Here is a 25,171-nt window from a genome sequence, read left to right as displayed (position 1 = left end):
ACATACCTGATGACATTAATCAATGTTACATAGTCCTCACAACCCTTAGAAACATGTGAAATACCAGATTATGCTGTAATAACCATGGTCAAAAGTAGCAAAACAGAGCACGTAATGGGACTATGAAACCAAACGTTGCATATATAACTGGTTTATTGTGCTTTATCCTGCGTATCTTACTGTTGCAAGGAATACTCTTAAGCACTTTGCATGCTTTAGTGAAGAGCAGCATTAGTATAATTACCTGATGGTTATGGCGGACCCTGCAGCATGCATTCGGTAAAATTTACAGGGCAAACCCACCAAGGTTACATTAACAACCCTCTGGATCGAGGGGATTAAATGTTCTGATTTGTGATACACATGACTATTTATACTTTTAAGAAAAACTGTCAACCTTTTAATTATGCACTTTATAGTACAATGTAAAGATGTTACTGCTACATGTACATGTACACAAGACACAGAGGGTCAACAGTTTGGCAGATGTGCAGGACTTTTATCCAGCTTCCTTTTAAGTGGTGGCAATGTAGTCCAATTCTTTAGATCTATTCAATGCACTGATATGGTACATGTACATGCAGAATGGAAAAGTACAATGTAAGGGGGAATTATCAAAGACTGTTGTAACGTTATGATCTTGGGTTGGATGTACTATACCCCCACGCCCCCCAATGCCCCTCCCCGCCCCCTCGGTGCCATTCAATAGGCTGCCCACACACTCAAGTCCAGGCAGCAGTTCCTGTGCATCACTCATCATCACATTCACTTGCCTCAGATGCCCACGTGAACTAGGCCTGAAGCATGGATTACAGTGAGAGCTTCCACAGAGATATCATGCAACATGCAGGGGTGAGTTTCACAGGAGGTTACCTCACCAGATGAGACATGGACAATGGCATTGCCTTGGTAGAGTTAGCAAGTGTGTACTATTGCCATGGAGGTAAGTGGGAAGTCATACCTGGATCAATCTATCTGCCAAGGCAGCACTTTCCTACGGGGGGAAATCCACAGAAATGAAAGGAAGAAAGAGCATTTCACAGAGAGGCACTACTAGTACAGTAATAGAAAGCTTATCATACATACTTCACAATCTGACAAAAGTACAGTTATGGCAAAGAATTTTAAAAAGTTGCATTTCCTGTGTTCTTTGTATCATATCTTTGTGTGTGGAGGAAAAAGGGCATTGGGGTGAAGGAAGAAAGAAGGCCCATTCAAGAATCAGTTCCAATAGAGGTTTCTAGTTATACAGAGTCACATCAGAAAACACCGCAAATCTTACCAACCTAAGAAATGTAAATAAAGTCACAAGCACATTTCCCATATCCTCAAACAGTCCTTGTTCCAATTTCTTCTTAGATCTTTCAAACAAAGAAAGGAATTGCACCTTTAAATCACAGAAAATATAAACATTGTCCCTTTAACTATTCTATTCCACATGCATTAGCTAACAGAGGTTCAGTAAAGGTTTTGTGGGTCATTTGAATCAAGCCCAATAGCATATCTAAGTTATGGAGGTAATGGTTTTGTACTGAAATTCTTAGTTTACAGGGCAAATCCACCAGTAGCATGCAACCAAGCTACATCCGCTCTCAACATAAAACCAAAGTATCAATACAACAAAAGCATATCAAATGTGCCAGTGTCCTAGAGGAAGGAAGAGTCTTTAGTTATTATCAAACCCACATTAATGCATCTGTTGAAGTGATTTACTCTGATCGTATAGAAAGCTTTAATTTCCAAACAAGTATCAGCAATAATTTCTCTAGCAAATGACATATAGCATTAAAATATTAGTGAAATTCCATGCCAAGACTAAATCATTCCATGTCATAAGCTGAACAGTTCTTTTGCACAAGAGATTTCTAATTTTACAATGGAGAAGAGGTGCTAAATTAGGATCACTGTCTCCAGATTAGCTCTACCTAACAACCTCTAGAGAAGGAACTTCAGTGACTGAGAAAGGTTCTGAGGTTTGCTCCCCAGCAATATGTTTTCAGCACACCTCTTGCTTTTGTGTAAAATCAGGATAAATGCTGAATAGTTCCATCTCTACCTTGGGGGAAAATCAATTTTCAGTTAATCCAAAACTAGATGATTTAATAGGATGAATTCTGTCTTGAAAATGAATCATTTAATAGGAAGATGCATAGTTAGACTGTCCGGTTCATGACTACTGCACCTTGCAATAGAATAGACCAGTTAGTCTGACCTCAGTGGTTGGGAAGATGTTGGAGTCCATTGTTAAGGATGTGGCATCAGAGTACTTGAAGGCACATGATAAAATAAGCCAAAGGGAGAATCTTGTCTGCCATATCTGTTGGAATTTGAAGAAGTAACAAGCAGGATAAACAAAGGAGAATCAGTTGATGTTGTGTATGTAGATTTTCTAGAGGCCTTTGACAAGGTGCTACACACGAGGCTGCATAACAAGTTAAGAGCCCATGGTGCTACAGGAAAGATACTAGTACGAATAGAGCAGTTGCTGATTGGCAGGAGGCAAAGACTGGGATAAAGGGAACCTTTTCTAGTTGCCTTCCAGTGACTAGTGGTTTTGCACAGAGCTTAGTGTTGGGCATGCTTCTTTTTACATTATATGTCAATGATCTGGGTGATGGAATTGATGGCTTTCTGTCTAAGTTTGCCACTGATATGAAGATAGATGGATGGGCAGGTAGTGTTGAGGAAGCAGAGGCTGCAGAAGAACTGGGACAGATTAAGAGAATGAGAAAAGAAATGACAAATGAGTACAGTGTCAGGAGGTGTATGGTCATGCACTTTGGTAGAAGAAACTAAAGCACACACTATTTTCTAAATGTTGAGAAAATCCAAAAAACCTGAGGTGCAAAGGGACTTGGGAGTCCTTGTCAAGGATTCCCTAAAGGTTAATTTACAGGCTGTATTAGTGGCGAGGAAGGCAAGTGCAATGTTAGTATTCGTTTCAAGAGGACTAGAATATAAAAGCAAGGATGTAATGTTGAGGCTTTATAAAGCACTGGTGATGCCACAATACATTCGGAGTATTGTGAGCAGTTCTGGCCCGCTTAACCAAGAAAGGGTGTGCTGACATTGGAAATGGTTCACAGGAAGTTCACGAAAATGATTTCAGGATTGAAAGTTTATGAGGAGCATTTCATGGCTCTGGGCCCATACTCACTGAAATTCAGAAAAATAAGAGAGGAATCTCACTGAAACCTACCAAATGTTGAAAGGTCTCGATAGAGTAGATCCAGAGAGGATGCTCCCTATGGTGTGGGAGTCTAAGACCAGAGGACTCAGCCTCAGTATAAAGGAACGTCCATTTAGAACGGAGATGAGGAGGAATTTCTTTAGCTAGAGGTTGTGAATCCATGGAATTCATTGCTACAAGCAGCTGTGGAAGCCAAATCATTGGCTACATTTAAGGCAAAGATTGGTAGAAGGGTTATAGGGAGAAAGCCAGAAAATGGGACTGAGAAGGAAAGGATCAGCCATATTGATATGACAGAGCAGTACTTGAATGGTTGAACAGCCTAATTGTGCTCCAATATTTATGGTCTTATGGTCTAAGTTATTTGGCTAGATACTGTGAAATGAAGAGAAGGTTTCTTCTCCCTTTCAGCTATATTTCAAACTCACCATAAGGAAGGTTTGATGGAATTTGTGCCAAGTAAACAATATGCAGTCACATTACCCAAGTGCTGGCATCATAAAATCAATAGTACAATTTATGGGGATAGTAGTATGGTCTCCTATCAATCCAAAGCATCCCCTACCAGCAGAGCTGTTTGGAGAGTCACTGCTGACCACTGCTAGCAATGTAGCATTCACATAACACTTGCTACACTAATACCTTCAGAGATTCATTTCTTCAAAATTTAATCTAGTAAAAAGCTCTGTAGAGAGTAGATCACACTTGCTAGATGAAGAAATTGAACAAATATTTCAGCCTCTATAAATAAGGAAAATAGACACCATGACTTAAAGAAGATGAATTATGAAAAAATGAAGTATGAAAAATTGGCAGCAACCTGCTTGCAAACACAGGTGTCTGGAGATTTGTTTTTAACCTAGCCTTGGCAAACAAAACCTGCCAGCTGAAGAATTGCTATATACTTTACTAAAGTCATAAAGAGTGAGGTTTGTCAAAACCTCAAATTGAAAGAAACTCGTTAGATTTTTTCTAACATGGATAAAAAATGAATGTTTTAGAATTTGTAAATGTTTAATGTTATGCATACCTTTGGCGACCAGTCATGTGAACACTGCATCCTCACTGATCTGATTCCAAACACCACGTCTTTTACTAAATGCTTTCTATTTGATTATTCCAAAAAAGAATTTGGGGTAACAGTATGAATTTAGAAAAGTCTAATTGTATTATTTGTAATACCAGCATGATATTTAATTTAGGATACAGTAAAATAAATCAATATATCTAAAGATAACTCAGTATTAATTCAGTAAATTAAAATAAAATTAAATTAAAAATAAAATTAATATTATAATTAACTTAAAATGAACATATTTGATTATTTCTTTAGTATGGACTTTACAACATTATTAATCTTTAAATAACTATATAAAATGAGGCAGGTTATTTACGACTGAAATGAGGAGAAATTTCTTCACATAGGAGGTGAGTCTTTGGAACTTTCTACCCTGGAAAGCTGTGGTTGCTCAGTCATTCATTCAAAATAGAAGTCAATGGATTTCTGGAGATCAAGGGAACAAAGAATGCGCAAGAAGATGAAGGAAGGAAACCCATGTAGTCACAGAGGCAACATACAAACTTCATAAAGACTACACTGAAGGTTAGAAATCAAACCTGCACAGCTTGAGCCACCAGCTGCTGTGCCATTATGCCAGCACAATATGAGGTCTAATTGTCAACACTATTTGAACCGTACTGTAAATGTTATGTATAAATAAAATGCTCATTTTTTATTCAGATAATGTTCTGAATTACAAATGCTCACATTTTGAAGGCATTTTGCCTTAACACAATGCAATCATGTTTTCAGGGACCTCTTCGATTGCTACTTTTTATCATTTTATTGTTTTTAACAAAATAAATTTCCAAAAAAAATCAATCAAGTGAATTTGATTTTTTTTTCAGCAGTATTGACTGATGTGGTTAAAAACTAATAGAAAAACTCTGTAAAAATCTAGGTTATTCTGTTAGTCCTTTGCAGAATCCATTTTTGAATTCGGGGAAGAAATGAACTAAACCTACATTGAATTAATCAATTATTGGTTAGGAACACACCCATAAGTAAGAAAACCTCAGTAACCTGTGTGAATGTATGTTTGAGTACAGAAATTGTGTGTAAAATATAGGGGTGAAAATGATGTATAGAGCAGCTTGAACAGCCTGACATTTGAATATTGAGTGTCATTATGCAGGTGAGAAACAGAAGGCCAAGGACCACTCCGTGGAAATCATCTCAGAGCAACTGGATTGTAAATAAATGCAAACTGGAACCTATCTGAAGATGGGATCATTAGATAGTGCATTGAGTTTCAACAATTCTTCTCCTAATGAATGATAAACATCAAAATGTGATGGTTACACATCATACCTTCTCCAGGGTTTCAATCCGCTGCTTTAGGAGTCGATTTTCTGTTCTGAGTCTCTGTGGAACAACAAAAAAGGTCAGATTAATCTTTGGTTACAATTTACATATGTCTGCAAGACTGCCGCCTTGCACTTTCATATATCTTTCCAAGTACTCTTGTGCAATCTACAAACATTTGTATATGCTCAGCATTAAACATAGGATTAGGAGCTAGAGCAAGCCACACTATACATCTGAGGATAGATTCAGCAGAAATTCCAAACGCTTGGTGGAGTTTGTAAAGCAACCTCACTGTATTTGAATAATGGTTCACAGGAGGTACCAGGAATAAAGCTTTCAAGCTGCAAGGAGTTTATTTAAAAATCTTATGTACAGCTGTTTCTAATAAAATGTGCATAACAGATGAAACCCATGTTTCCATCTAAAGTTCAAAGTAAATATATATGTCACCATATACAACCCTGAGATTCATTTTCTTGCAGGCAATCATAGTAAATATAAGAAACACAATAGAAAGACTGCACCCAACTGGACAGACAACAACCAATGCACACAAACAAAAAAGAAGCAACAAACTGTGCAAACACAAAACAAAAAAAGAGAGAAAAAAAGAAATAACAATAATAAAAATACAAAATCATAATAGTCATCATACCTCTCTATAAATACAACCATGATCGAGTTTTAGAGACACAGTCATACAAATTATATTATGACTGATCCATTATTACAGATAGGACGATCTATAATAACCACCTGGATATAATATTACAGGATAAACAAGCAGGAACAACTTACTTAATACATATACCCATTCCAAAGACAAACAATATACAAAAATCAAGTGAAAAACACCAGAAATATGCAGAATTAAAAAAGGAAATTGGAAGACTGTGGAACCTGAACATGGTATACATTGTTCCAATTGTAATATCTATAGCTGGTACCATTCCAAAGTCACTACACAACAGCATTTAGGTCTGCACAGAAATATTTATGTAAATCTCCACAAAGCCACAATACTAAACAACACTTGAATTGTCCAAAAGTTCCTAGCAATTAAGAAATCTGTTTACTTGACTATGCCCATACTTCAGGTTTTACAAACTTAGGCTGAGAAAAAATAAAAACACAATATTATTAAAAATAAAATTAATAAATAAACAATAAATAACAAGAATGTAAGATGAAGATGGCAAACCAAGGATTACCAGCAGTTACAGAATTCGCTGGTTAGTTGCCTGAGGGTCCCTAGAGCTATTAGGCCCGAGTTAAGGAATGCCCTTTAAGAGGTTTAACAGCACCAGTTACTGAGAAGTATGATGGTGTTTATGGCAGGGACTAAATAGAATTGCTTCATTCTTCCCAACACAAAGTTCTAGAAAAGTCTTGTTTATTTAATAATTGATATCAGAAAAAGAGCATGAAAAATACTCGCTGTAGAAGTGATAGTATCAGAGTCGGAAGAGAATTCATTGCAGGCAATTCACTAGTTGTGACTGTTTAACTCATTGAGGACAGTCCCACAATGGAAAGTGTAGTTGACAGAATCAAAGGCTACAGTCAGGTTGACAATGACAAACTGATGCTCATGCACTTCAGTCATTGAACATGCCTTTGATGACATGGCAGATATGAAGGAGACATGACAAGACTGATGGACGATGTATTAAAGGAGAGGAAAGAAAATTTGCAATTGCAAGTAAATTGGAAGGACAAAGTAGCCAAAATTGTATTATTTTCCTGAGAGAACTGATGAAACATGCCAAAAAATTCCAAAGAAGATGGCAATAGGATCATTTGATCAAAATGATCAATGATCACTTGATCAAAAGCAGCATCAAGAAGCCCCAGTAAATTTTAGGTCAATCAGAACACCCTATACCTAGAAGCACATCTTACACAAAGGAAAACGATGAATTTTTCTTACTCTGACAAACCTTTAACCTCTACAGAAGAGCCACAGGCAGGAGGGAACACTGTCATTTGCAAGTTCCTCTCCAACACCATTACACAGAATCAACCACGTGGCCACAATTTTACCTAAAGTAACACAATACAAAATGCTGGAAAACTAAGCAGGTCAGACAGCAACTATGGAAGTGAATAAACAATCAACGTTTTGGGCCTAGACTCTTCTTCAGGACTGAAATGGAAAGGGGAAGAAGCCCTCTCACCCAACAGATGTGGGGAAAATCAGGACTATTTAAACCTTGGACCTCAGGGAGGTAGCTCAAAGCTTTATCTAAAAGCAAAATACTTCTCAAGTTTTCAGATCTACAGTAACAGAAAATGTTGTACGGACCAAGGTCAGGTAGCACCTGTGTTTAGATGTTAATCTTCTGCCAGGTGTTCTTGCTACATGCATGTTTTATGTTGAGAAGAGCATTCATGCAACCAGGTGTTTCCCCTCAGTTTGTTTCATTCATCACTACGGGGAAGTCTGCTTATATGTAGCACTCAGTGGTGTCATAATCTAAAATCCAAACACAGCTGCAAAAAGTAGAACTATGCTCCTGATGCTTTTGTACCCTTGAGTTCAGAAAACTCCTAAGTAATTGGCCTATTAATAATGAAACTTGTCCATGCCTTAAATAAGCATTTGGAGGTTACAGTTGTGGCACTTGACAGAGATGATTGCATCTAAAATCTGACGTCCTGTCATAGTAGGCTGGTCTGTAAGGTTAAATCACATGAGATCCACAGGGTTATCTAACCAAATGGATACAAAATTGGCTTGGTGACAGGTTGTAGAGATGATAGTGGAGGGTTGTGATTCAGACTGGAGGTCTATTACAAATTAAGTGTCACAGCAATCAATGCTAGGTCTCCTGTTGTTTGACATATATATCTTAACAATTTGGAATGGAATGTTTATGGCACTATTACTAAGTTGGCAGATGACACCAAAACTAGTGATATAGTGGACAGTGAAGTAAGTTGTGTACAGATACAACAGGATCTAGATCAACTGAGATAAAGGAATGACAGATGGAATTTAACTCAGACAACTCAGAGATCAGAAGGAATTTGTTTAGCCAGAGGGTGGTGAATCTGTGGATTTCATCGCCATTGACTGCTGTGGAGGCCAAGGCATTTAAAGGAAAGATTGATAGATTCTTGGTTAGTCAGGGCTTCCAAAGGTTACAGGGAGAAGGCAGAAAAATGGGGTTAAGAGGTATAATAAATTAGTCATGATGTAATGGTGGAGTAGACTTAAATGGTTGAATGGCCTAATTCTGCTCCTTTGTCTTATGGTCTAAGTGCAAAGTGAGGTATTTTGGGAAGTTTTATCAGGGAGGACATACATAATGAATGGCAGGGCCTGGGAAAGAGTATTAAAGGAGAAAGTGAGCAGGGATTCAAATACATTTTCCCCTGAAAATGACAAATCGGATATTCAGGGTACTGAAGACACAAGGCATGTTTGGCTTCATTGGTCAGTGCACTGGAAAAGGAGTTGGAACTGATATTATACTTGTATAACACTTTTTCCAGACAGCAATTAGCAGATTTTGTACCTTAGTGGTTGCCAGCTATGGAAGAATGATATTAAGGTGGAAAGGATTGCCGAGAAAAAAACTCACCAGGATGTTCTTGGGACAGGAGAGCTTGTTATAAGGAGACTTTAGACAGGTTAGGATTTCTTAAGACATAACTTTAAATACTCCTAACCCACAGGTTTTAGTTTTTACCTCTCTTTTAGCAAGAAGAGCAATCTTGCTTAAATGGAAGGAGTCTACCCCTCCTACACATCTTCAATGGCTACGTGATAGTATGTCTTATTTAAATTTAGAAAAGATCCACTGCTCAGTCTTAAATTCAAAACAATCTTTTTATGATATCTGGGGTCCTTTCCTAAACTACTTTTCCAATTTATAAAGTTTAACAGTGCACAGACTTTTATGTATATTTTTATCTTCTCTTCTTAAGTGAATATGTCTTTTTTTTCTAATTATTCATTGTCATCCATTAGCTTTTTTCTTTGGTAGTTTGTAGGGGGTTGATTTTTTAATATAATTTATTTTTATGATGTATGACTTACCTTTAAATTTTTGATTACAGAGTGGTATACCTTTATGTGTTATGCTATAACATTTTGATCAATTTTATTACAATATATGAATGTACACAAGTTACGTTGAGATGTATCTATGTGTTGCACTCTGTAAATGTTTTTTTTTCTTCTGAATAAAAATGTTGTAAAAAGGATTTCTTAAACTGGAGCAAAGCAGGTCGAAGGATGACTGTAGGTTTATAAAATTATGAGGAGCAGAGATAAGGTATACAGAATAGTCACAATCTTTATGGGAGAGTCTAAACTTCGAGGTTATAGGTTAGGGGTTCCCAACTTGGGGTCCAAAGACCCCTTCATTAATGGTAGGGGCCCATGGCATTAAAAAAAAATAACAAAACACCGGTTTAAAGTGAGATGGCAAAGATTTAAATAAGATCCATGGGGTAAGTTTTTCCACATAGAATTAGTGAGTGTATGCAACAATTACAGTATTTAAAAGACGCTTGGAAAACACATGGATAGGAAATTTTGGGAGGAATTTTGCCAAATGCAGGCAAATGGGACAAGTTTAAGGAATAACATACTCCAGGGAATAAAGAATGACACCATCTATCTATCTCTTAGGTACTCTAGTCCAGGCAGCATCCTCATAACCTCTTTTGCATCCTCTCTAGCACAACAATGTCTTTCCTATAACAGCATGACCAAACCTATACACAATACTTCAAATGTAGTCTCATCAATTACAGATATAACTGTATCATAATATCTGTACTCCTAATCTCGATGCCCTGACTAACGTACACGAGCATGCTAAACACCTTCACTACCACCTGGCCTACCTGCACTGTTGCTTTCAGGAAACTGTGCACTTGTGCTCCCAGGTCCCTCTGTTCCACAACATTTATCAATACCCTGGCATTCACTGTATAGACCTTAATCAGGCTTGACTATCCAAAATCTAGCACCTCACACTTATCCAAGCTGAAAGCCATTTGCCATTCCCCAGCCTAACTCCCTAACTGACCAAGATCTCCTAGCAATTTATTGTAAACCACTTCACCATTAACAAGAATCCTTCATTTAGTACCATCAGAAAATTTGATCATCAAGCCATGTGTATTCAAATCCAAGTCATTTATGTAAATAATGAATAATAGTCAATATAAGAAAATTGTTGTGGGAATGAAACCTTCAATCCTCTTTTGCTGGAATTTCTGTTGGTACAAAGGGTGCAGAGGTATATTGGCATCTCTCATGATTCACTCACGATGGCTTGTTAATGCAGGACTTTGCTCTTTTCCCTATTCTGCTAAATATCCACTATTGTTTTATCTGTGATTAAGTGAAGTTAACTAGCTTACTTGCAGATCTAAATGGGTATGCTCTGGGACCTACAATTGGCATTTTGAATTTGACTACTGTGTAATCCCACTCCCATCAAGTTTGCTTTAAACAAATTCATGAGAGAAAACAGTCCAAGGTATGTATTTTTAAAGCAGTTGTTACAGGTATAACTAGGAACATATACATTGCTTAACTGTAAAACATTACTTGATATTGCAAAAGCCATAGAGAAAAAAATGTACAAAGTTTTTAAGTTTGTAAAATAAAAGACGTGCAGCGAAGGGTTACATAAATTGATTTTTGGATTCAAAAAATGAGATGTAATCAAAATGAGATGTAATTGCAATGAGACATTAAAGATCTCGATGAGATCAACGTTGGAAACACTTTGTGGGTATTTCCCCTTTTGATCAGATCTGGAACTTGGAAGTATAAATGCAGAAAATGGCTCAGAATAGAGATGAGAAATTTTTTGTCAGAGAAATACAGATTTTCATTCGTGTCCTCTCCAGAATGTTGTTGATACCCATTCACGTAGTAAATTTATGACTGTGACAGATTTTTGGAGTCCAGAGGAAATAAAGGTTATGAGGGTCAGAGAGGAAAGTGAAGTTGAAGCCAAAGTCCACTCAAGTGTTAGTTTGCTGAATAGTACAGCAAACCAGAAAAGCCAAAATGGTCTAATCCTGCTGCTAGTATTTGCTCAGGGGTTAGAGGATGTAGTTATGAGTCCTTCTTTCACTCCTGCCTCTGGCTCCTCCATATTGCCTGCGTGTCCTTTATTGGAACCCCTGTTTGTGCTGATTTATCATTAGGAATGGATCATTCAAGGCATTATTTTGGTGTTCGGTGTGGCTGCTGTAAGCCTCTAAACTTGTGTTAAGTGGTTGATTACCCTATTCAACAACACAGATACTGTACATAAGCAGCTGCAAAATGATAATTCCCTGTAAGTGGCCCAAGCTGCTTGTTAATCAGAGAAATGCACTATAATTTCAAGAGGATCTTTAGAAAGGTCACAACATGAGGAGGAGTGCATCATAAACATGCAAATGCCAACAGGAACTTTAATGCTTGGTTAACAATGCCATTTTACCATTTAAGCACAAAATGAAGAAATCTTATCACTTATTGCACAAAAATCTACCTGTTAAATGGTATAATAGAACTTTTATCATGTAAATGGCAGCATTGGAATGTAGTGATAGAGCATTACTTCCTTGGAGGCAATCTCATGCAGTGCAGCTCAATGGATACAATTAAATATTCCCATTTCAGCCTGATACAGCTGAGAATGATAACTGCTTCCAAGGTCTGTACAGTTAATAAAGATATTTTAATGCAAATGACCAATCTATTGCTTCTTAAAACCAATGGAAACAGTGAGGAGATCTGAAGGATTATTCTAAGTGGACTATTCCTTTAAAAAGAGAGAGGGGGGAGCGGACAGCGTGTGTGATAGTTCAGCAACGGAGAGAGAGGAAGTCTGTGAGTTGCCTTGGAAACTGAAAAGCGGAACCATATGATGGACAGTTCATGTTTAGCGCTTGTGGAATATATACAAAGTCAATTGGCTTTGTAATCAGACATGTCAGGCACCAATGAAGACGCTGGTTGAGATTTGTGTGCCCATGACAAAGCTGGGGTTTTTGCTCACAGTGTGGACAAAGAGGTGACCGGTAGAAAGTTATCGGTGTGTTTAACCCTTGCCTGGGTTGACAGCGATACCATGTGAAAATGGCATCCTCTTTTTGTGGTCATAGTTGATGATTTTAAGTTTCGGGAGCAGGATAACAACGTGGAAGATTCTGCTGAATCGACACTAGGAAGACAAAACAACTCTCTCTCTCTCTCCCCCTCCCCTCAACTCTACTCAATTCAAATTCCAGAACTGAACTGACTACTTACCATTCCACTGTAAGACTGTATCATCTAATCATCTGAGCTAGGAGAAGCTTGGGAACTTTATTTACTCACTTATATATGCATATACTCTGCGAACCTGTTTTGTCTTATTTTATATTACTTTATCACGTAGCTACTAATAAAATAGTGTTTATATCAGAAGACTCAGACTCCAGATGTGTCCCTTTCTGCAGGTCCTTTTTAACCCATTATGGGGTATGTAACAAAATTGGGGGCTCATCCAGGGTATGAACTATTGGTGGGAGCCAATTCTAAAAATTGTTGGGGGCTTGATTGACTAGTTGATTTGACTGGGGAAATTCCCTTTCAATTTATGTGCATGGATTATCAGCAGAAATGGAGTTTGAGGGTAGTAAGTGTGGCAGAACCAACCCGTGAGGCTTTGGATGATGCTAAGAGGGATGTGCTGTTGGGAATTGCTCGTGAGTTAAAAGTTAAGGCTACCACTCAAATGGAGAAGGCTCAGATACAGCTGTTAATAGCACAGCATTATGCAGCCGAGGGGAAATTCGAAGTGGAGGTGTTGGAAATGTTTGCTGAAGGTAAAGTGCTTACTGAGGCTAAGGTTCCGCTTCAGGCAGTAAAACTAAAGTATGAGCATGAGTTGCAGTTAAAACAGCTCAAGGCTGACGAAACAGAAAAGCAGAGGATGCATGAGGCTATGGAGGCAGACAAGCAGAGGCAGTATGAGCTGAATAGGATAGAGAAGATACAGCAAGGAGGTCCAGTGCCAGATTTTAATGAGTTGGTGGTACCGTTTAATATCAGCCAAGAAACTAAATTAGCACCTCTATTTGATGAAGCTGAATTCGACCGGTATTTCCTACACTTTGAAAAGGTGGCCCAGACTTGGAAATGGCCGAGGGATGAGTTACAAAGTGTGCTGAAGGGGAAGGATCAGCAGGCGTATTCTGTCCTGACCCTTGAACAGTCAAAGAATTATGATACAGTGAAAGATGCAGTGCTTAAAGTCCATGAGTTGGTTCTGGTAGCGTATAGACAAAAGTTCAGAGATTTGAGGAAGTCCAGGAGCCAAACCTATGTGGAGTTTGCTCATGAAAAACAGGTGTACTTTGATCATTGGTGTACCTCAAAAGGGGCGAATGAGGACATTAGCAATTTAAGGGAGTTGATGCTGATTAAAGAATTTAAAAACTGTTTCCCTAACAACATCAAGATATACTTGAGTGAAAAATAGGCTGAGACCCTATCAGAGTCTGCTAGGTTAGCAGATGGGTATACTTTAACCCACAAGGTAAAGTTCTTCCTGAGCAGAAACTACCAAAGGAGCAGCAGGGATAACAAAGATACCCCACAGGTTAAACCAGAGAGTAAGTTGGGAACTAGTGACAAGAGTAAGGAGGAAGGAAAGCAATCAAAAGTTTTCCAGTTTTACCTGTCACTATTGTAAGAAGCCTGGTCATGTGGCGGCAAATTGTTTTGCTATGAAAAGGGGAAAAGGAAAGGAAAAGGAGACAATCCCAATTGGTTATGTTCAGTCGGTGGAGACACCACAGAGAAAGAAGGGGTCTGACCCCTTGGAGTGCAAGAGGGAGTTGAGTGGTTTATCTCAGAGGGATCAACCCCGGTTCCAGTGAGAGCCTGGAGAGATACTGGGGATTTTCTGTCACTAATATTGGACAGTGTTGTGGACTTTAGTGATGAGACAAAAACTGATTAAGTCAATATTATTAGAGGAATTGGAAAGGGGACTAAGTCTGTGCCTTTAAATAATGCAATTTTGAAATGCAAATTGATATCAGGACTTGTTAAGATCGGGGTACGATCTGAGTTGCCAATAGGCAATGTTGATGTCTTGCTGGGTAATGACCTTGCAGATGGGGATGTTTATTCAGCAGTGCAGCTAATGGGAAAGCCTGTAGCTGACAACCCACGCACAGATACTGATGTGTACCCTGCATGCGCAGTGACCCATAGCATGTCTAAAAAGGCTGCTGACACAGATAGCAAAGGCAGGAGTTCAACTTATGAGAATTTGTCAGAGACTTTGCTACCTTCCATGTTACATCAGGATTTGGGTAGCAAGGGGGATGAGAAAGGTTTGTCCTTGTCCAGGGATGAATTTATAGTGGAACAAAGTTAACATTCTGAAATTGCTGCGTTAAAGGAGACAGCTCTCACAGAAGAGGAGGTTCAGAAAGAGTCAGTAGGATATTATCTTAAGGATGGGGTGTTAATGAGGAAGTGGAGATCACCTACTGTGCCGGCAAATGAGGATTGGGCCATTGAACATCAAGTTGTGGTCCCGAAAGTTTACAGGGCTGAGATTTTAAACATGGCTCATAGTATCCCTTTCGGTGGACACTTTGGAGTAAGAAAGACAGTGAACGGGATTAGGAAGGAATTCTACTGGCCTAATTTCAGAAAGGATGTTGTGACTTTTTGCAAGACTTGCCATACGTGTCAGGTTGTAGGAAAACCTAACCAGGTAATTCAAGTAGCACCACGTATACCAATACCTGCTTTTGGTGAACTTTTTTCCAGGGTCATAGTGGATTGTGTTGGCCCATTGCCAAGGATTGCAGCTGGCTATGAATATCTGTTAACAATCACATGTGCTGCATCTAGGTTCCCTGAAGCAGTGCCTCTCAGAAACATCAGGGCCAAGACGGTGGTAAAAACCCTCATAAAGTTTTTCACACTGGTAGGTCTACCCAAAGAAATTCAATCTGACCAGGGTAGTAACTTTATTTCCAGAACATTCCAGGGTTGGGAGCTAAGCACATTGTATCATCCGCATATCACCCAGAGTTCCAGGGGGCTTCACTCCACTCTTAAGACGATGATTAAAATGTACTGTGTGGAAGATGGAAGAAACTGGGATGAAGGGGTTCCCCTACTCCTATTTCCTGTTAGAGATTCAATTCAAGAGTCTTTGGGGTTCAGAGAGTTGAACTTGTTTTTGGTCACAAAGCTAGGGGACCTTTGACCCTATTCAGAGAGCAGTGGTCAGATCAGAAAATGTGTATGAGCGTGCTTAGTTATGTTTTGGAATTCAGAGACAGACTTAACAAGGCTTGTGACCTTGCGAGGCAGAACTTGCAGCACTCTCAGATAAACATGAAGCAGTGGTATGACAGAAAAGCGAGGGAGCAAAGATATCGCATTGGAGATAAAGTCTTTGTGCTGTTCCCCCTCCTTACCAACCCCTTTCAGGCAAGATTTAGTGGACGATATAAAATAATAAAGAAAATTGATTCTTTGAATTATGTTATTAGAACTCCTGACCAGAGGAAAGCTGCACAGGTCATGCACGTAAATGTGATCAAGCTTTATCATGACCTGAACGAGCAACTGTAAGTACTGTTATGACAACAGAGGAAATTGTGGTGCCTGGTACTGGGATACCAGATAATTTTAACGAGCTTAGTGTAGTCTCCACAAGACTCAGAAATGCTGAAATTTTGAAATATATTGACAGAAAGATCTGTCATTTGGAGCCAATGCAGCAAAAACAACTGAAGAGCTTAATTAACAAGTATAAAGATTTATTCCGGACATTCCAAGACAGTACACAGTTGCGATGCATGACGTTATTGTAGATGGAGTCGATCCCATTAAGCAGCACCCTTACAGAATGAACCAAGACAAAAATAAAATGGTTGAACAAGAAATTGAAAACATGATAACAGCTGGCATAATTAGGCCATCCACCTCAGACTGGGCGTCACCTTGCGTGATTGTCCCTAAACTGGATGGGAGCATGAGATTCTGCACTGATTCCAGGAAAGTTAATGCAATAACTAAGACAGATGCTTATCCTATCCCAACTGTGGATGACTGTATTGGCAGTGTGGGGAAGGCTAAATACCTTACAAAGATTGACCCGTTGAAAGGTCACTGGTGTGTTCCTTTGACAGAAGGGCTAAAAAAAATCTGCATTTGTGACACCACCTAGATTGTATGAGTACAATGTTTTATCCTTTGGGATGAAAAATGCTCCAGGGATGTTCCAAAGGATGATGAATTCAGTGATTCAAGGTTTAGAAAATATAGGGGCTTACATTGATGATTTGATTGTATGGAATGACACTTGGGAAGAGTATATCTCAGCAGTAGAGAAACTGTTTGAAAGGCTGTCCAAGGCAAATCTCACTGCAAACCTCGCTACAAGTGAATTTGGCCACGCTACTGTCACGTATCTTGGCTAGGTAGTAGGCCAGGGCCAACTACCTCCTGTGCAGGCCAAGGTTCAGGGTATTGCTGAGGTTCCTGTTCCGACAGGCAAGAAAGCGTAAAGAAGGCTTTTAGGAATGGTAGGGTATTACCGTAAGTTTTATAAGAATTTCACAGACATCGTTCTCCCCCTAACAAAACTCCCAGGGAAGAGAGAAAGATTTGTGTGGACTGACCTTTGCCAGGAGGCATTTGACCGCCTGAAAACCATCCTGTGTTATCACCCTGTGCTCAAAGCACCTGATTTCAATATGCCATTTTCAATCACGGAAGACACTAGTGATGAAGCTGCTGGGGCAGTATTGTTGAAAAAGGATGATGATGAAATTGAACATCCAGGAGCTTATTTCTTCAAGAAATTTAATGTGCATCAGAAAAATTACACCACTGTTGAAAAAGAGTTGCTAACACTCATTTTAGCATTGCAACATTTCGATGTCTACATATGTCCTGTGCAGAAACCACTTGTGGTTTACATGGATCATAATCCATTAGTGTTTCTGAGTAAAACGAAAGATACGAATAGAAGGTTACTTAACTGGAGTCTGATCTTGCAAGAGTATGACATGGAAATACAACACTTGAAAGGTACTGACAATATTATAGCAGACTGTTTGTCTAGGTGATAAGTTTGAGTTTGCATTGCTTTGCTATGTTACCTGATAATTACACATTTATTGCTTTAAGCTGTATAATTGATAGTTAAGACAAAAATTTTGCTGCTTCATCAAAATTTTTCTTAAAAGGAGGGAGGTGTGACGAAATCTAAAGGATTATTCTAAGTAGACTGTTCCTTTAAAAAGGGAGAGAGGGAGCAGACAGTGTGTGTGATAATTCAGCAATGGAGAGAGAGAAAGTCTGATTTGCCTTGGAAATGGAAAGGTGGAACCATATGATGGACAGCTTGTGTTCAGCACTTGTGGAATATATACAAGGTCAGTTGGCTTTGTAATCAGACACGCCAGACATCAAGGAAGACACTGGTTGAGCTTTGTGTGCCCACAACAAAGGTGGGGTTTTTGCTCACAGTGTGGACAAAGGGGTGATTGGTAAAAAGCTATCGGTGTGTTTAACCCTTGTCTGGGTTGACAGCGGTACCACATGAAACGGCATCCTCTTTTTGTGGTCATAGTTGGTGACTTTAAGTTTCGGGAGCAGGAGGTAAACGTTGAAGATTCGGCGGCATCGACACTAGGAAGACAAAACGACTCTCTCTCTCTCCCTCCCCCCCCCACCCCAACTCTACTCAATTCAAATTCCAGAACTGAACTGACTACTTAACATTCCACTGTAAAACTGTATCGTTTAATCACCTGAACTGGGAGAAGCTTGGGAACTTTATTTACTCACTTATATATGCATATACTCTGCGAACCTGTTTTGCCTTATCTTGTTTTATATTACTTTATCACATAGTTACTAATAAAATAGTGCTTAAAACGGAAGACTCAGACTTCAGGTGTGTCCATTTCTGCTGGTCCTTTTTGATCCATTACGGGGTACGTAACAAAACAATGCTGATTTTGACTGTACTTTTCATCAGACTCCTCGGAGGAAACATAGCTGCTAATCAGGGATACGGGTATGTTCAAGAAAATGGGATTTCGACTCCCAATACTGACTGCCTTGCTGGCAAATGTACTGCCTTTATTAACTAAAATTGAAGATCTGAGAGTTAGGGTGCTGCATAAGAGGGGCATTAGGACCACTTGTTTCCTTTGTTTCATGGAATCCTGGCAACCCCTTCCATACCAGGTGCAGCAATTCAGATTGACGGGTTCACTGAACACCATCAGGATAGGACTCTCACGACTCTCGCAAACACAGGTGAAGGTGTATGCCTCATGATCAACTCCTTTTGTTGCACAAATGTATAAGTGTTGTCCCAATTCTGCTCACTAGACCTGGAATATCTCGCAATTAAGTGCCATCCATTTTACCTGCCATGGGGAATTTCAGTGATCATTTTGGTAGCGGTGTACAGGACAATGTCAAACAGGCTCTAGACGATCTAAGCAATGGAATCAACATGCATGTCTTAACCATCATTTTCAAGGACTTTAACTAGGCCAGCGTGAAAAAGTCACTAAATAATTATATCAACAAATCACTTGTAGTACCAGGGGAAACAACATACTGGATGACTGTTACACCATCACCAAGAATACCTACTGTGCTATTCTACGATCACACTTTGTAAAGTCTAATCACCTGGCTGTATTCCTACCTCTGAGTATAGGCAGAGACTGAAGACTCCAGCACCAGTGGAATGGACAAGGGAAGCACAAGAAAACTTACAGGACTGTTTTGAATTGGTGGACTACACCATATTCAGAGATTCACCTTTGAATCTGGCTAAGTATGTTGCAGTTGCTACCGACTTCATTAAAAACTGTGTGGATGAGTGTGTGTCTACAAAAACTTCTGTACGTTCCCAAACCAAAAGCCGTAGATGAACCAGGAAGCTCTTTCTTGACAGTATTTATTTATTTACATACAGCGTGGGGTAGGCCCTTCGATCCACTCTGCCCATCAAACCCCCAATTTAATTCTGGCCAGCTTAATCATGGGACAATTTACAATGACCAATTATCCTACCAAACAGTATAGGTTTGGAATGTGGGAGGAAACTGAAGCTTCCAGAGGAAACCCACACGGTTACAGACAGAATGTACAAACTTATTAAAGGCAGTGGCAGGATCGTTGTCTGCTGAGGGCTACATCTGTGGCATTTAAGACTGGTGACCCAGGTCTGGACAAAAAACCCAGCTATGACTTGTGGAGGACTATTTCATGAGAGAAGAAACAATTCCAAGCGAGGTTGGAGGTGACATCAGATGCACGTTAACTCTGGCAGGGTATGCAGAGCATTACTTCCTACAAAGTGAAACCCAATAGCATAAATGGCAGCAATGCTTCACTGCCAGATGAGCTCAATACTTACAACGCCCACTTTGAAAGGGAGAATATAACTACAGTTGTGAAGATCCCTGCCGCACATGGTGACCCTGTGATCTCTGTCTCAGAGGCCAATGTCAGGCTCTCTCTCAAGAGGATGAACCCTCGCAAGATGGAGTACCCGGTAAGGCTCCAAAGTTTTGTACCAACCAATTGACTGAAGTATTCATGGACATTTTCAACCTCTCATTGCTATGGTTGAAAATGCACACCTGCTTCAAAAAGCAACAATTACACCAGTGCCTAAGAAGAGAAGTATGCCTTGCCTTGATGACTATCACCCAGAAGCATTCACATCTACAGTGATGAAATGCTTTGAGAGGTTGACCATGGTTAGAATGAACTCCTGCCTCAGCAAGGACCTGCATCCACTACAATCTGCCTATCGCCACAATAGGTCTACAGCCAATGCAATCTGATAGCTCTTCACATGGCCTTAGAATACCTGGATAATATAAATACCTATGCCAGGATGGTGTTCGTCAACTATAGCTTAGTGTTTAACACCATCATTTCCACAGTCCTGGATGATAAGCTACAGAACCTGAGCCTCTGTATCTCCCTTTGCAATTGGATCCTCGACTTCCTAACAGGAAGACAATAATCTGTGTGGATTGGTGATAATATCGCCTCCTCACTGACAATCAACACTGGCGCACTTCAGCGTTGTGTGCTTAGACCCTCTCTGCCAATGAATGTGTGGCTAGGTATAGCTCAAATGCCATCTATAAATTTGCTGATGATACAACCATTGTTGGTAGAATCTCAGATGAAGATGAGAGGGCATACAGGAGCAAGATACACCAGCTAGTTCAGTGGTGTTACAGTAACAACATTGCACACAATGTCAGTAAGATGAAAGAGCTGATTGTGGACTTCAGAAAGGGAAGACGAGGTTACATGAACCAATCCTCATGAAGAGATCAGAAGTGGAGAGAGTAGTAAGCAATTTCAAGTTCCTGGGTGTCACAATCTCTGAATAACTAAACTGATCTCAATGTATCAATGCACCTACAAAGAAGGCAAATCAGTGGCTATAATTCATTAGGAGTTTGAAGAGATTTGGTTTGTTACCTAAAACACTCAAAAACTTCTATATATGTCCCATGAAGTACCACGGAGAGCATTCTGACAGGCGCATCACTGCCTGGTATGGGGTGGGGGGGGGTGGTGGTACTGTACAGGACCAAAAGAAGCTACAGAAAGTTGTAAAATTAGTCAGCCTCATATGGGTATTACCCTTCGTAGTATCCAAGACATCTTCAAGGAGCGGTGCCTCGGGAAGGCGTCATCCATTATTAAGGACCCACATCACCTGGGACATGCCCTTTTCTCATTGTTACATCAGGGAAGGCACATGCTCAGCAATTCAGGAACAGCTTCTTCCCCTCTACCATCTGATTCTTAAATGGACATCGAATACATGAACACTATGACACTTTTAAAAAATGATACATATTATTTCTGCTTTGCGTTATGTTTAATCTAACTATGTAATATACCTGTATATATTTACTGTAATTGATCTACTTCTTTATTTTTTTCTTTCTAGGTTATCATGTATTGCATTGTACTGCTATTGCTAAGTTAACACATTTCACGACACATGCCGGTGATAAACATGATTCTGATTCTGATACAGAAGAGCACTACACCACCTGGTGGAAAGACTGCACATGCCTTTGTTAAGAGGATTAATCGATGAGAAACAATGACACATTTCTACAGCATCACCAACAAAGGAATATTTCAGGCTCTCCAAAGGACTATTCAGAAAATGGAAACATCACACCTCATCAAGTTCATATGACAGAAGGGGACCAAAAGCTTAATCAAGAAGGTAGTTATCAAGTGGAATATTGGAAAAAATATTGGAGAGAAGCAGAAAGGTTTAGGGAGAAAATTTCTGTGGTTAAGACATTGGCAGCTGACAGGGAATTCTATAAATGAGACCTTAAGACATAGGAGCAGAATTAGGCTATCTGGCCCCATTAAGTCTGTTCAGCCATTCAATCATGGCTGATCCTATTTTTTCACTCCCTTCCTCAACCCCATTTCCTGGCCTTCTACCCGTACCTTTTGATACCAATCAAGAACCCATCAATCTCTGCCTTAAATAACCTGGCCTTGACAGTTGCATGTGGAAACAAATTCCACAAATCCACCACCCTTTGGCTAAAATAAGTGACTAAATTCAAACCTGCCAGTACAATGGGGCACACTCGGTCACAGCGGCCTCTCTGGGTCCCGAGAATGGTGCAAATATTTGTCTTAAATGATTTTCTCATGATTGCAAGATCCTGGTGGACACTGTTCATGCAAAACACTTCAATTCTAGTTTACTGTGAGACTGACTGCAGGAAGGGCTGCATGGCCTCCTCGGTGGTTGTGTGGACCAGGCCCTCATGCTGTGGTGTTGCCACCCGGTGAGGAGGTGCTGGAGGAGGTTCGTAGGGAACAGAGGCATGGTGGGTCTTGGAATCCATGCTGGGTTTGGTCAGCTCTCCTGACGGTGCTGGTCTATAGTCTTTGCTCTCTGGAAGACATGCTGGATTGCTTTCATCTGCAGCTGACCTAGTGTGAGATGAGGAGCTGCTGTGCACTTGTTCTTGCAGAAATGTGGCTTCAGGCCAACATCCCATGAACCATCAATCTTGGGGAAATGCCACTCAGGGACTTGTGGTAACATTATTTGTAGCTGTTTGTGTAATGATGTGTGTGATTGTACTGTGCTTTGCACTTTGGCCCAGGAGGAACACTGTTTTATTCAGCTGTATACCTGTGTATGGCTGAATGACAATTAAACTTGAACTTGATGTGCTCAACAGGCCAGACTTACAGAAGTGCAGATATCTGGCAAATTTACTCTACAAGATGAGAAATCAGGAGGTTGCACTGTTAACAATTATGAAAGCAAGAAGAAAAGGTTTTGCTCAACTAGGACAGAGGGATGGAAGTTGTAACAGGTGCAAAGGATAGCTTTGGCCTTTCTTATTTTCTATGGGTAAAACTCTGCTCATCCAGTATTCAACAGTCAGAAAACTAGAGACAGAAGAGACCAAGAGAGATGGCAGAAATGAAATGCATATGGCAGTCGATTCTGCATTTTTGGTACTAGTAAATTAGAAACAGAAGCTGGAACAACATAGATCTTCTAAAGATCCCCAAGATAGTAGCCTGAAAAGAGAAAGCAATTGCCCACAACAGGATAGAAGAGGATGGAAAAAGCCATGTGTAATGCTGTGCAGCAATAGTGTGAAGCACTGGAGATGATGATCAGGTGGATCATGTCAAAGATGCTGACAGTTCAAGGAGAGAATGACAGATGCATTTTCTGGGTATGTGATAAGTAGTTTTGACCAGAGCTGCTTCCGTTATTTGTACAGTACTGAGACCTCTACAGAGGGATTCAAAGAAGGAACATCAGATAAATCGGGATAGTTTTGGAAAGTTGCAGCACACTTAATGGACTTGAGGGAATGTGTCATCTGAGACAATTACATCTTTTTTTTTGAAAACAAAGATGGAAGAGCTAAATGGTTTGATGAATAGGAGTAATGATAACCAGATGGGAGCAAGTATTGATAATGAACACTGGGCCAGGAAGGATGTTGAATAATCAGCATTTTGGGAAGAAGAGGGCTGAGGGAACAGGAGATGGGACTTAATGACTAGAGTTTACAAAGGATGTGAGGGGCAACTGAAGTGAGCTTGGGCAAGGTTTTGGCCTAATCGACTCTTGGGAAGTGAAGCAACAGAATGAATGGTCTATCTCAGTAACAGTATTCTGTGGGTTTACTGAAGTCAAGTGTGGGGAAAATGGGGGAAGTGGATTTTAAAACAACTGCCCAAAGTAAAGTTCACTCAAGAGTGGTTATGGAGTTCTGAGCAGATTTAGTAGGTAAAATAAGATCCAATACAGCTTTATGCAGCTAGGTTAGATCTGATAGTTCATAATTGAAATAAATAGCATAAGAGGCAATGACAGGTCCATCAAATTCAAAATACGGGTCAGTTTAATGCCATTTTGTCCACAACTCTTAATAGAGCATGGCAGCAGCCACAAGGGTGGGAATAATGTTTTACACAAGGATTGAAAACAAGTAAACTGGCTTTTCTAGAGCCTAAAAAAGCTAAGATAATTCTGTCTCAATTGGACTTTCCACCCATTAGAGGATGATGAACTTTAAAAATTTATAACTGGAGGTTATGGTGGCTTTATAATTGGACTGGGTGGTGGTGTGGAGATACGTCTCCACCAAAGGAGGTGTAAGGTGCTCCTTCTCTCCACTAGCCTGCAGGTCATCCTTCGGCAAGGTGCTTAGCACCCTGATCAGGGGCATGTGAAGCCAAGGGAGCAGGTGGTGGATGAGCAACTGGTGCCTATCACAAGTCCTGGTTATGCCACCGCTGATGCCAGGCAAACAATTTTAGAAGAGTACTGATAAGAGTATTGACAGTATGTGGTATACACCTGCTTAGAGCAGGGTCCATTTATACCAGTGCCCAAGAAAAGTGTGGTGACCTGCCACAGTGACTCTCACCCAATAGTACATACATTCACGGTGATGAAGTGTTTTGAGAGCTCAGTGATGAAACATACAAACTCCTTCCTGAGATGCAACTTAGATCCACTCTAATTTGCTTACTAGAGCAACAGGTCCACAACAGATGCCATCTCATTGGCTCTTCACTCAACCCTGGAGCATCTAGACAGCAAAGATGTATAAATCGGGATGCTCTTTTTATGAATACAGCTTAGCATTCAATACCATCATCCCCTCAAAACTAATAAATAGGCTCCAAGACTTTGGTCTCAACCTTGATGAATTGGATCCTGGATTTGCTCAGTTGCAGACCCCAGTCAGTTCAGATGGCAATCCTCCTGCACAACCTGCATCATCACAGATGTACCACAAGGCTCTGATGACAACATTGTCATATTTTGAATCAGAGGTGGTGATGGATGAGCATATAGGAGGGAGATTGAAAATGCGGCAGAGATGTGTCATAACAACAACATCTTAATCAACGTCAGCACAACCAAGGTACTGATTATAGACGTCAGGAGAAGAAAACCAGAGATCAAGTCCTCAATGGAGGATCAGAGGTTGCAAAGGTTAGCAACTTTAAATTCCTGGGTGTTATTATTTTGGAGGACATAAGT

The 25,171-nt window shown here is 39.9% G+C and overlaps 1 protein-coding gene across 7 annotated transcripts in view; it reads right to left on the bottom strand.

The window, feature by feature from the left end:
* LOC132406451 (EVI5-like protein) overlaps positions 1-25,171 on the bottom strand; it is a 255,316-nt gene that overhangs the window by 114,199 nt on the left and 115,946 nt on the right. For 5 of the 7 annotated variants that reach the window (XM_059992145.1, XM_059992147.1, XM_059992148.1 and 2 more), the window contains exons 12-13: positions 5,562-5,615; positions 962-994 (exon numbers count right to left, since the gene is read on the bottom strand). In XM_059992145.1, the coding sequence (XP_059848128.1) occupies positions 962-994; positions 5,562-5,615 (87 nt within the window). The remainder of the gene's footprint in view (positions 1-961; positions 995-5,561; positions 5,616-25,171) is intronic. The other 2 variants (XM_059992146.1, XM_059992149.1) reach the window with 1 other exon arrangement.

This window comes from Hypanus sabinus, chromosome 16 (assembly GCF_030144855.1).
Source record: "Hypanus sabinus isolate sHypSab1 chromosome 16, sHypSab1.hap1, whole genome shotgun sequence".
In the NCBI taxonomy this organism is placed as follows: Eukaryota; Metazoa; Chordata; class Chondrichthyes; order Myliobatiformes; family Dasyatidae; genus Hypanus; species Hypanus sabinus.
This window is presented reverse-complemented; position numbering and strand designations above follow the sequence as displayed.